This window comes from Sus scrofa, chromosome 4 (genome assembly GCF_054392235.1).
Source record: "Sus scrofa isolate SSC_HxYL_T2T_F1_AM1 chromosome 4, Sscrofa_HxYL_maternal_Yorkshire_Landrace_v2.0, whole genome shotgun sequence".
NCBI lineage: Eukaryota > Metazoa > Chordata > Mammalia > Artiodactyla > Suidae > Sus > Sus scrofa.
The window spans coordinates 113,871,675-113,885,036 of record NC_139386.1 but is presented as its reverse complement, the minus strand read 5'-3'; the positions used below and the strand labels follow the sequence as shown (position 1 = coordinate 113,885,036).

Below are 13,362 nucleotides of genomic sequence, written 5' to 3'. Positions count from 1 at the left end.
TTGTCCTCCTCGTTTGTCAGGGAATCTTAACTAGAGTGAGAAATTTTCTAGTGCTGTGTTGGGAGTGCAGGGCACAGAGATTTCCATAAAAAGGCATGAGATTTGCTTGGAAGAACATAGTGGTTTTCTAACTTGGCAGTAATGAGTTAGAACTAACCCCCTTTAAAAAGAAAAGGTTAATCTACAGTATTCCTTATTGGATATTCGTATGTGTTTTCTTATCTGAGTTACATTATTCTTATATTTGCATGTGTGCATATGTGTATATGTTTATAAGCCATGGTATTTTTTAGGTGTAAAGAAAATAATTTTCCATGCATACAGTGTGAAAAATGACTTTGGAAGTCGACTGTTTTACCCTTTGAGTTGAGGAATTTGGGCCAAATATTTTGTTGTTACAGAACACCCAAAATAATTTGGCCATGTCTGAGTGCTTTCCCCAAATTCTATTGCCCTAGGAGGCAATTTAGGGAGCATAAATGAACCTTGCTATATATATTATAAAAAAATGCACATTTTTGGATTCAAGAGATGATGAATTCACATCTTGTAAAAATGATAGCAGTTCCCACATTGAGAATCACTGGGGGTCCGGGAAGGGGGTTGTGGTTATGAGGATTTGTTTGGGCGCAGTACATGCTCTTGTGTTTAACAGGCAGCTTTTCACTCCCATAGAAAAGAAAGAATTACTTGTGTCCAGCGCAGACCTCTCCCACCTCACTTTTTCCTCAGGTTTCCTGTCCATTTACATAGTAAAATGGGATTGTTTCTCAGAGTTCAGTTCTTAGCTTTCTTCTGTTCTCACTAAATTCTCCTTGGTTGAGCTCATCTGCTGTGGTTTCAGCTGTCATCTTTTATAACACCCAGTCCCAAGTCTGCACCTCCAGCCCACTAGTTTCTCCTGGGCTTCCAGACTTGGAGTTTTAAATATCTATCAGATGTCTCTGCCTGCTTTACCCATAGGAATCTCAAACCTAATTTTTGGCAGAAAATATTTACTTTCTTGTTAAACCTTCTTTTGTATTTCCTGTCTTAATTGGAGGTATGCTACCAGCCACCTCATTTGCCTGACTCTTGACTCTTCATCATTCCCCTTAATAATAACCTCTAATCAGCTATGGAGTCTTTTGTCAGTTTTCCCTTCAGAAAACCACTGCCCCTTCTTCAGCACTAATACTACTGTATGGGCCTAAGTTATTTGCTGCCTGAACTATTACAGGAGCTTCCTAACTGTGCTCCCTACCGCTGGTCTCTCCTTCAGTCTGTCTTACATACTGTTATGAGTTACCTTTCCAGAATATACATCTAACTGTATTACTTTTTAAAAAATGATTGTTTTCTCCTCATTGCTTACTAGATAAAAAGTAAACTCTTTTAACATGATAGATACCTTTGTATACATAACGCAGTCTCCATACCTGGCCTCATTTTCCATGCCTTATTTTTAAATCCTGTGTTCTACCCATTCTGAGCCATGGGATGCTCCCTGAATCTTCTGTATTTAATAATTTGGAGTATTTGCTCAAGCTGTTTCCTCTCCTTAGAATGCTCTTCCCTACATACCTATTTAGTTTTTCACCTAGCTTTAATTAATGTAACCTCCATTTAAAAACTATCCTAGAGGAGATCCTGTCGTGGCTCAGTGGTTAATGAACCTGACTAGGAACCATGAGGATGCAGGTTTGACCCCTGGCCCTGCTCAGTGGGTTAAGGACCCAGCATTGCCATGAGCTGTGGTGTAGGTCAAAGACACAGCTCGAATCCCAAGTTGCTGTGGCTGTGGTGTAGGCCGGCAGCTGCAGCCCCAATTCATCCCCTAGACCTCCACATGCCTCGGGTGCATAAATAAATAAATACTACCCTAGACTCCTCTCTGTTCCTCTATCCTTTCCCAGCCCTTTAATCTTGTCTCTGTAATAACTCTGTTTCTCTCATATTGTAGTTTATTTTTTTTCTCTGTGAGCTCCAAGAGTAAGGGAAACATACTTTATTTTTTGTCCCTGGCACCTAGTATAGAACTGGTACCTGGGAGATATTTTGTGAATATTTGATCCAGAACAAGAATCATGCTTGCCATCATGTCTGTTCCAGTGTCTACTAATTTATCCTTACTATGTTTCTTAGTTTGAGTCACCATAGCAAATTACCTTAGTCTGGGTGACAAACAACAAGTTTTTTCTCACCGTTCTTTAGGCTGGGAAGTCCAAAATTAAGGCCCTGGCAGATCAGGTGCCTGGTGAGGACCCACTTCCTGGCTCATGATTGCTGTCTTGTATACTTGCACGGCAGAGAACAGAGAGAACCAAGTTGTAACTCTCACAAGGACTCTCATCCCATACCTGAGGGCTCTGCCTTTAGGATCTCACATAATCCTAAGTACTTCCCAGGGGTCCCACGTCTTAAAACCATCACATTGTGGGAAGGGTTTCAATGTAAGAATTTGCAGGGGACATGTTCAGTTTCTAACAATTTGTATATAATAGTTATTTTGAGAAAATTTCCCCCTTTTCCCTATTGAATTTCCTAAATTAATCCTTTTGAACAATAATTTACTTATAATGAAATGCACCTCTCGTAAATGTGCAGTCCCGTAAGTTTTGTAAACGTGTATACCCACATAACCCCCACCGTAATCAAAGACAGATCATTTCCTGCACCCTGAAAAGTTCCTCATGCTCCTTAGCAGTCGTCATTGCTGCCTATCATTCCTGCTGGTCCCAGATAGCTTTCTGGCACTGTAACTTAGTTTTGTCTTTTCTTATATAAGTGGAATCATAAGGTATTCACTCTTTGTGTGTGTCTGGCTAATTTGGCTGAACGTGTTTTTTAGATTCATCCACGTGTTGCATCTATCAGGAGTTCATTTCTTTTTATTACTGAATAGTATTAATTCCATTGATTGGATAGGCCACAGTTGACCCATTCACCTCTTGAAGGATACCTAGGTTGTTGTTTCTAGATTTTGAGTAGTATGAACAAGGATAAAAGTTGAAGTTCTTTTTTTTTTTTTTTTTTTTTTCTCCCCCTTAGCTTTACTTGATGGATTTGCCCCTGTATTAATGATCTATTCTTGGGTAAAAGATTAACCCAAATCTTACTATCTTAAAACAACAGTAATCATTTATTGTCTCTCAGTTAATGATTTGAGGATCCCAGATTTGGGAATGGCTTAACTGGAAGAGTCTGGCTCATGGTCTCATGAGGCTACAATTATCTGAATTAAATTTTGACAGGCTTCACAAGTGGCTGGCTCATACAGTTGGCAAGTTGGTGCTAGCTGTTAGTAAGAGGCTGCTCAGAAGGGCTGGTTAAGTGTCCTCGTGGCATGATTGTGGCTTCCTTTAAAGGGAATGATCCCAGAGACCATAGTACAAGCTACAGTGCCTTTTAGGCCCTAATCTTGGAAGTCACAGTGTCACTTCTGCCGTATTCTGTTGGTCACACAACCAGTCTTGAGTCAGCATGAGGAGAAACTACACAAGGCTATGAATATGAGAGGGAACAATCCAGGTTATGACTGCCAGGGGGCCACCTGGGAGGATGGTACCACAGTCCCTTTGTCCAAAAGGAATGGAACATATATACCTGGTTTAATTTCTGGACTTGATGGATTCCACTGAACTTTGTCCTTAGGCTAGTACAATGCTGTCTTTATTATTGTAGTTTTATTGTCTGTCTATCTTAAAATCAGGTCGTTAAGACTTTTTCTTTTTCAAAACTGTGGTAGCTATTCTTATTTACATTTTCATATAAATGTTGAAGTCATCTTGTCGGTTTCTGCAAAAACTGTGATTGCATTGGATCTGTAGATCAACTTGGGGAGAATTGACGTTATGACAATAATATGGACTTAGGAGTTCCCTTCGTGGCACAGTGGAAATGAATCCTGCTAGGAACCATGAGGTTTCAGGTTCCATCCCTGGCCTCACTCAATGGGTTAAGGATCCGGTGTGGCTGTGAACTGTGGTGTAGGTCGCAGACTCAGCTCGGATCTGATGTTGCTGTGGCTGGCAGCCGTAACTCCAATTGGACCCCTAGCCTGGGAACCTCAATGTGCTGTGGGTGCAGCCCTAAAAAAAAAAAAAAAAATAGTAATAATATGGACATATCTTAATATAGTATAGCATATCTCTCTAATAATTGAGTACTTAACTAGCCATGTTCTGTAGTTTCAGTACACAAGTCTTTGCACATATTCTGTTGCATTCATCTCTTAAGTATTTCTTATTGGATGCTGTTGTAAGTGGTATTTTTAAAATTGGATTTCCAGCTCTTCTTTGCCAGTATATAGAAATACAGTTCAGTTACCTTTTTTTTGTATCAACCTTTTATCCTGAAACCTAGTTAAATTCACTTATTAGTCTAGTAGCTTTTTTGTCTATTCCTTAGGATTTCCTACATACTGGATCACATCATCTGTGAAAAAAGACAGTTTTACTTCTTTTGCATAGGCTAGTACTACTGTACATAGCTTAGTACAGTGTTGAATAGAAGCAGTAAGAGTAGACATGTTGGTGGAAGAAAAACTATCTAATACCCATAGGTGCAGGAAAAGTGAAAAAAATCCAACATTCCTGAGGACCCGTGTAAACAAAAGCTCTTAAGAACGTATAAGGGTGTAAAGAAGACCTGAAACCAGAATGTGTGAGAGCAGTCCTGCTAGAGTAACCTAGAATGCTAACTGCTTCATAATCTAGGGTCCTCAGCACTTGTATAGGGAAGAAAAAAAAAACAAAACAAAAAACTTTATTTTTTACTAACCTCTAAATGAAATTAATATTTGTTTCTATTTTGAATGTAGGCAACAAACCACAGTAGTAATATTACACCAACTGTGACTTTGTCACCAATAAATGTTAACTTTTCTTGTATCTTTAAAATTTGTTTCTTGAGCATACCATCTAGGTGTAGGTCTTGCATTTTTATCTTGCCTTTGAATTTGAATGTTGAAATATCAGGATAGATTATGTACTTTTAATGTAATGATTAATTGCCTTTTAATTCTGTCCCATTGGTTTTGTATTTCTCTCATTTTTTTCCTTTGTTCTTTTTTGTATGTTTGTATTTTTCCTACTATTTTGTGGAGGAATTGAAATTTTTAGTATTCCATTTTATCTCAGCTATTGGCTTATTTGCCCAAAAAAAAGTCTTATAGATTTATTCTCACTATTTCTGGTACTTTCAATTTTTTTAGTAAGTATCATTCATTTATGTAGATTCATGTTTTTATCTGTTATTTTCTTCCACCTAAAGAATTTTCTTTGCTTTTTTTTTTTTTTTTTTTTTTTTTTTTTTAATGTGTGCTGGTGAACCTTTTCCCCACCCCTGCCAACTTTTCTTTCCTTTTTTGGATCTGAAAAAAATTTTTTTGATTTCACGTTCCTTTTTCAAGTATATGTTCACTGTATTTAACATTCTAAGTTGACCTTTTATTTTTCTGTAAGCATTTGAAAGATGTATGTTCTTCTGTTTTACATAGCTTCTTGAGAAGTCTATGTGTTTTAAAAATATCTAAACTTTTCCTTTGGGTTCTTGTAAGATTTTCTTTTTAACAACTTTTCAGGTATTTGATTACTGCCCCTTGTACTTTTTTTTTTTTTTTAATCTTTGTTAGGAAGAATATAGAGTATCTTTTATTCTAGGTCTTGTTTACCTCTGCTACTAAAGTATGAATCTTCTGGGGTTTCCAGTGAATTGTCCATTTTTCAACAAAGAAGACTCTTCTGGATAGACTTCAGTATGTCCCAGCACTCTGAGAATTGTTGAGCTTATAGATTCCTGTTTATTTTCTGCCTTGTTACCTCATGGAGTTTCATCCTGCAGGCCTGGCTTAGCGTTTGGCCACAGACTCAGGTGGACCCCTGTGCAGATTTCTGGAATTTTCTGTGCAAAACTCCCACTTCTCTGCGTGAGTTCTTTCTGGCTGCATCACAATCAGAAAAGTGCCTCAAGGCAGAAAGCCAGGGCAGTTGTAGGTCGCACTCATTTCCTTCCTCTCTCTCCGAGATCGCAGTGCTGTATATACTGCTTACTGGCCAGTGTCTGAAAGCAGGTGTCTCACATTTTGTGTTTGGTGTGTGAGCTGTTTACTGTGGGGTGGGAGGTTCATTCCTGCTTACACCATCATGGCTATTAGAAATTCGTTCCCTGTCTTTTTACCTTTTAAGATAATCATGAAGATAGAAAAGTACGTTTATATTCCCCCTTTCTGGTAATTCGGGCTTTATGGAGTATACCACCAGGACCTACCTACAGAGTTTTAACAATTTCATTTATATTCTCCCATTCGTATCTGAATAATTTGAGGTAATGTTTTACATGGTTTACCAATAATACAATAATGAACAAAATAGTATAGAATTATGTATGATATTTTAAGCAAATAGCATTTTCATTATGTGAAAGCTCATGAGTGAATTTTTCAAAAAAGTATATATTGAGATCATGATTGTAGTTCAGAGACAACTACTAGTTCTCATCTTATTTTCTGATCAAATACTCTTAGAACTAACATAACATCAACTATAATAAAAAAATTTAAATCTTTTAAAAAAAGGAACATAATAGGCTAATAATTGATGCCTAATCAAAGACAATCTTTAATGAATTAAAATGCCTGGCACTTGTCCTCTGAATTTAGTGGTACATATTTATATAGCCTCTTTCTTCCTCTTGATAGTTTTAAGGGAAAAAACAAACCAAAAAAAAAAAAATCTCATGTTATTTTACATAACAGTTGTACATTGTTACGCTATTCTTAGCATGTTTATTAATCTTTGAACTTTTTTTTCAGATTGTCAGTATTTAAACAGACCACATCATGCGTGAGTACAAGCTAGTGGTCCTTGGTTCAGGAGGCGTGGGGAAGTCTGCTCTGGTAAGTTAGCCACCTAACTATAACTAGTTAATGTAATAGCAGAAGAACATTGATATTTGCCTGCTTTACAACTTGTAGTCACTAAAGAGAAGGTGGTAGTGTTTTTAAAATGCCTAATGTTTGGCCCACCAGGGGACAGGGACTTATTCAGTAACCACGGATATGTAGTATTGCAGTGGTGGCTCATTCATTCTTTCATTTACCAAATCTTTATTGGCTTCCTACTGTGTGTCAAAGAGCAATAAAATTGTTTTTATTTTTAAGGAACTTATATTCTGGTAAAGGAGACTGATTGTTACAGGTACCAATGGAGTAAGTCCTGCCCTACCCCCTCCCCACACCTACGTGGAGTGAAGGTCATTTTTTGTACACATGCTATGTTTATTTAGTAAATATTTATTGTGCTTCTACAATATCAGACTCTAAAGTTAAAACAGTGAACAAAAACAGTGACTGTCTCTTTCAGAGAGTTTACTTTAAAAGTATAGATTGTTAGAGAGACCCTTATGACAATGGAACCTAAATTAGCATTTGAACAAACCACAAAAGGTCACAACTGCTGGGACGGGAGTGAACAGGGAGGGAAGTAGAGGGAAAAGAGGTGAGAGGGGGCCAGATCATGACTGGAAGATCAAGTAAGTTTATTCCTAATAACAATGAGAAGCTAATTGAAGGGAGGGTTTGGGGAAATCGGTGGTGGGGACAGAATTGGATATATGGGTTTTTTTGGTTTGGTTTTTTTTTGTTACTGTTTGGTTGCTGCTTGTTTTGTCTTTTTAGAGCTGCACCCAAGGCATGTGGAAGTTCCCAGGCTAGGGCTCGAATTGGAGCTACAGCTGCTGGCCTTCACCACAGCCACAGCAATGCTGGATCTGAGCCGTGTTGTCTGTGATGTGACGTACACCACAGCTCATGGTGTCGCCGGATCCCCAACCCACTGAGCAAGGCCAGGGATCAAACCTGCATCTTCATGGATACTCATGGGATTTGTTTTCACTGCGCCACAACAAGAACTCCAGAATTGGATGTACGTTTTAAAAAGAGCACTTTGTTCTATAAAGAATAATTTAGAAGATAGGCAGTGATGTGGGAGACATGTTGGGAGTTAATGTGATACACCAGATTGTTATTTGTGGAAGCTTATATTAGCAATGATGAAGAGAAAAGTAGATGTTTTGAGAGTGAATAGGGAGTAGAACCGACATTAACTTCTTGCTGGATTGATAGGAGCACTAGGAGAGGTGCTGTCAAGGATGACTCACTCCCAGGTTTCTAGCTGACCTACTGGTTTTATGAATGGACCATATAAGTAGAATGGAGACACTGGAGAATGAGCAGATTTGAGAGTGAAAATCAAGAGTCATGTCAAATTTGATGTGCTTATGAGATATTCAAGTAAATGCATCAAATAATCAGATCCTCAAGATAATAGCTTAAAAGAGGGACTTGTGGCAGTTCCCATTGTGATTCAGTGGTAACGAGAACCCAACTAGTATCTATGAGGACATGGGTTCGATTCCTGGCCTCGCTCAATGGGTTAAGGATCTGGCATTGCCATGAGCTGTGGTGTAGATTGCAGGTGCAACTCGGATCTGGCATTGCTATGCCTGTGGCATAGGTTGGCTGCTGCAGCCCTGATTAGACCCCTAGCCTGGGAACTTCCGTATACCATGGTGTGGCCCTAAAAAAAAAAAGGACTCATGATATGATTTGAGTTGCCATTAATATATCTATGGTATTTAGTTCATGAGAATTACGTTACTGTTAGGAGTGTAAATTAGTACCTCCGTGGTGAATGTTTGCAAGTATCTGTTATTTTAAATGCATGGGTAACCTTCAATTCTGCAAGTTCCCTTCTGGAAGTGTATCCCATACATATGTTGAGATATACAAAATGACATGATCAGGGATATCCATTATAACATTCTTTACAGTGGCAAGAATTTGGAAACAATCTGAATGCCTACGTATTAATACGTATTTCAGGGAGAGTAGTGTAAACCATAAAAAAAGAAGGCAGTAGCTCTCTATATACTGATATGTAATGAAATCCAAGATGTGTGACTTAGAGGGAAAAAGATACCAAGCAGTGTAGAGTACCATGTGTGTTTGATAAAAAAAAAAAAAAGAAGAAGAAGAAGGGTGATGGGAGAGATGTTATAAAAGAGCAAAGACTATTTCTGCAAATGTTCAGCAAGTTTCAGATAACATATTAGTTACTTCCTTGGGAGTCCAGTTGGAAAAGCTGGTAGGTAGAGTTCTTTACCATTACATACTCTTTTTGTGCCTTTTGCATTTTGTCCTGTGTCCATGCATTACCTTTTTAAAATGATTTGACTACTTAAAAATAAAAATTCATAAGAATTAATGAGGTTGTCTGGGGAGAGCCTAGAGAGAGAATAAGGACTGAGATCTGAGTATCCATTGCCTTGAAAGAGTAGGTAGGATTGGAGGATCCAACATAGAAAATAGATCTTGTACATGAATGTAAAGAATGTACCTTTGCTTGACTACTCAGAAATCACCTGAAGAGAAGAGAGATGCTCTGAGAATATAGAGGGAGCCGGATGTGATAAAAGCAGCTTCAGTAAAGTGATGAGGCCACAGCCATCCTGGATGGGTTGAAGAGTGAATGAGAGCTGAGGAAACGGAACCACCGTTATAGATAGTTGAAAAGCTTGCTATCTTCAGGTTAATCTATTTAGCTCAAGCTAAAATAGTGCATTTATATTCCTCTGGCTAATTGTAGTGTGGATGACCTCAGGCCACATTTTTACCCTTGCTTTTAGGCAGTGATGTGCCAGCTGTTCAGGAAATATCTCGCAACTACCTTCTGTCCTTCTTTTCATTTACGGAATGACAAAATATCTAGTCTTATAGAAATTTAAGAGATAAAAGTAGATGATCTGAAAAAGATGGGTGTATAGTGTCTTCCAATGAAAAGAACAAGGGTTTGAAATCAGGAAGGGATACTTTTGAATTTCAGCTGGCAAATCAGAAAAACTTGATTTTCCCCCACAATTAGAAAAGCTGTTTGAAGACTGTTTAAAATTTACAGTCTCTCCTTTGAGGGCATAAGATAAAAATTGCTACAGATTCATAAAGGAGTAATAAGACTTTAAATACTGATAAATTTTCACATTTTAATAAATTAGAATCCATATCCTTATATGTATCTTATTTGTATCTTCATTGTACTTTGAAACTTAATGTAGTAATTATTTTAACAGTGTAATGTCAGCAGCAGCATTGCTGACAGTTTTTAACACAACCTTTCCTAAGTATAGTCTTAATTATGAATGTATCCTTATATTGAAAAATAATGATACTTTACAATTTGCATTTTTACCAGAGTTTTCACATAATTTCATTTAATCATTGCGATTTTGCAAGGTTAAGTAACATTTAAGAGGGGCTGATTTTTCTTTTAAGTCCTTAACTTTTGTCTGCTTTTTTTTTTTTTAGACCGTTCAATTTGTTCAGGGAATTTTTGTGGAAAAATATGACCCAACGATAGAAGATTCCTACAGAAAGGTAAAATGTGAAACGTGTATGCTCATGCTTACAAGTAGTTTCTTATGACTTTAAAACTTGATCCCTGGAATTGCTTTTTTAAAAATAGTTCTGAGAAATGACCCAATGTTCTGTATCTGTTTTTAAAAGTTTCACCAAGACGTGGTATTTTTCGTAGAATATTGCTTAGCTAAAGAGAGCTCCACATTCTCTCGCTGATTAATGTAATCAGTCCTTTAATATACCCATTTTCTTGGTGGCCTTTTTTTTTAATATAGAAAAATTGCATATAAATAGTAGGTATATTTTTGATGACTCTTTGTGTGAACTAAAATTAAGATCACTTTATACTTGAGGTTATCCAGTGACTGAAAGTTATTTTTGTTTAATTATATAATAACTTTAAAGATATTTCACCTTTAGACTATAAAAAATTAGACAGTTGGAGTCTGTGTAATAATTTAGTGTAGATACATGGCCTCATACATTTGTCTTAACCTGTAGCATGTACAACATCAAGAGTAAAACTGCAGACTATGGACTTTGCATGATAATGGTGCAAATGCAGGTTCACTGATTTTCACAAATGTACCACTTTGGTGCAGGATGCCGATGGTGGGGGAGGCTAGCGGGGAACAGGAAAATGGTATGTGGGAACTCTACTTTTTCTGCTGTTTTGCTGTGAACCTAAAACTGCTTTCTAAAAAGTAAAGTTTGTTTAAAAGGAAAAGAAATTTAAGTAGTTGGTCTTGACAAAAAAATACTGTTCTATTTAATTAGAAAACTAGCTGGAATTGTGGAGAATTTTCAAGTCTTTATTTCCCAAGTATGGTGGGGGCAGCGGTAGGGAGGGAGACAGTGTTGTAAGAAAGCCTAGTAGCCAACGATACATTAAAGAAAAAAAAAAAAAAAAAGATTAAACCTCCCTTCCAACAAATGAGAAAGAATTGCTTTGTTGGATGTTAAAATTTACCTTAAATAGTGCTATAATTTCTGTTGAATTAAATTCTTCAAGCCTACCGGAATAGCAGTTTCATTATCTGTAAATTGGAAACCAAATGGTGGTACATTGAGAAACCACAGAGTGAATTCATTATTCGTTGAACATACGCATTCACAGAGAGGGCAGATTATTATCACTTTAGTCCCGTAAACAATGGAACAGTGGAGTTTGGGACTCTACCCATCGTGCTCCTCATCAATCCCTGATGTGACACAGAAGCAGAGTTTAAAATAGTCCTTAGGTCAGTATGTCTATTTTTAGAAGACAGTGTTGCATTACTGAAATTTCCCCCAAATCAGTTGCTGGTTAAAGCATTAACTGCAAACAAAGATCTGTACCTTGAATGTCAAAGATTTTACACTTTTCTAAATCCCTTCTTTATTAAAAAATGTCCACACGGTTAATAGTTGATACTTGCTTTAGGCCAACCTTCTCTTCTGTGCAACACTGGGAAAGTAGAACCCAGTATCTAAAAGTTTGCCTTATGCACACAGTTTTTCCAAAGACGTAGAAGTCTTGAGAGCTGTAGGAGTTCAGTGTTATTCTGTGTTCCCTTTTAACTCTTAAATTAATGCTCCTGTGTGTTAAATTTGGGGCATTGTTTAGTAAAACTCTAACAGCTTGAATGTGGTAAGTTGGCAAAGTTTTCTTTACCCTCCCAGTCTTGGCTATATTTTGAACTATTTAGTACTTGTGTGCTTTGTTTTGAAGAGAATATAAATATACATACTTTATCCATTTTTCCCCTGTTAGAATTATACCTGTTGGTTATAGTTTTTCTTAAATTACAGGGTATGACCGTTGCCTTTTAATAACAACACAAATCAGTACTCAGTGTTCATAGTGGTCAGAAAATGCCTAAACTCAGCATTAGCAGTCCTGGCTTTGTAGTATTAATAGAATGTGTTTGAGACCTCCTGTTCTTTATTGTAGCACCAAGTTAGATCTCCACCGATACAGGAAACTGCTAGAGAAAGGCTTTGTAGTTGTTAATAGGTACTTTGAGCAAAGAAGTGGGAGGAAAACAGACTGACATTTTGATGTTACTTTTTCATCCCCCTCCACCCCCGCACCCCTACCCCAACAGCAAGTTGAAGTAGACTGCCAACAGTGTATGCTCGAAATCCTGGATACAGCGGGAACGGTAAGGATGTTTTCTCTTTTTGTGATCGATTTTAATTTGTGAATAGGTTTTTGTCGCCTGAACGATTCCTCTGAGTAAAAGCATTTATTCTGATTAAGAACTTGGTCTCTGTGTAGGGCTTCTTAAATTTTCTTATGTGGGTGGCACTATCTATGATGTACTTAATGCTCACATATCAGTGTTAGATGTTGAGCTCATCTGCAGAATCTGTGTGTTGAATTTCTTTTCCCTGTATTGAGGTAAAAATTGTGCTATTACTGCTTTCTAAGAAAAGAAAAAAAAAAGGCATTTTAAATTCAGATCACGGTCATTCATTTTTTTAAAAATTGGTTTAGTAGCACTTTTAACATCTCAAGGTTTATTAGCATTTTAACATCTCTGGTGACAGATATGTATTTCTGACCAAAAGTCTTTAGGATTATTTTGAGCCTAATTTTTCACATCCTTAAATGAGTATAATGACGTTAGTACATTATAGGGTGCTTGTAATGATCAAATGCAATAGTGATTATAAATCACTTGGCACAAAATGCCTTTTATATGGTTTGAGTTCTCTGTATTTGCTTTTATTTTCATTGTCTTCATTTGTCACCTTTTTTATTTTTTATTTTTTTATTTTATTTTATTTTATTTTATTTTTAGGGCCTAACCTGTGGTATATGGAAGTTCCTAGGCCAGTGTCATATCAGAGCTACAAGTGCAGCCTATAGCACAGCCACAGCAGTGCCAGATCTGAGCCGCATCTGAGACCTATGCTGCAGCTTGTGGTAACGCTGGATTCTTCACCCACTGAGTGAGGCCGGGGATAGAACCCGCATCCTCATG

The 13,362-nt window shown here is 37.2% G+C and overlaps 1 protein-coding gene across 11 annotated transcripts in view; it reads left to right on the top strand.

Moving 5' to 3' along the window:
- Nucleotides 1–13,362, top strand: part of RAP1A (RAP1A, member of RAS oncogene family) — a 77,644-nt gene that overhangs the window by 49,434 nt on the left and 14,848 nt on the right. For 10 of the 11 annotated variants that reach the window (XM_003355241.5, XM_021090029.2, XM_001928649.7 and 7 more), the window contains 3 exons: nt 6,794–6,877; nt 10,343–10,411; nt 12,481–12,537. In XM_003355241.5, the coding sequence (XP_003355289.1) occupies nt 6,821–6,877; nt 10,343–10,411; nt 12,481–12,537 (183 nt within the window). In that variant the 5' untranslated portion in view covers nt 6,794–6,820. The remainder of the gene's footprint in view (nt 1–6,793; nt 6,878–10,342; nt 10,412–12,480; nt 12,538–13,362) is intronic. The other variant, XM_013997264.3, reaches the window with a different exon arrangement.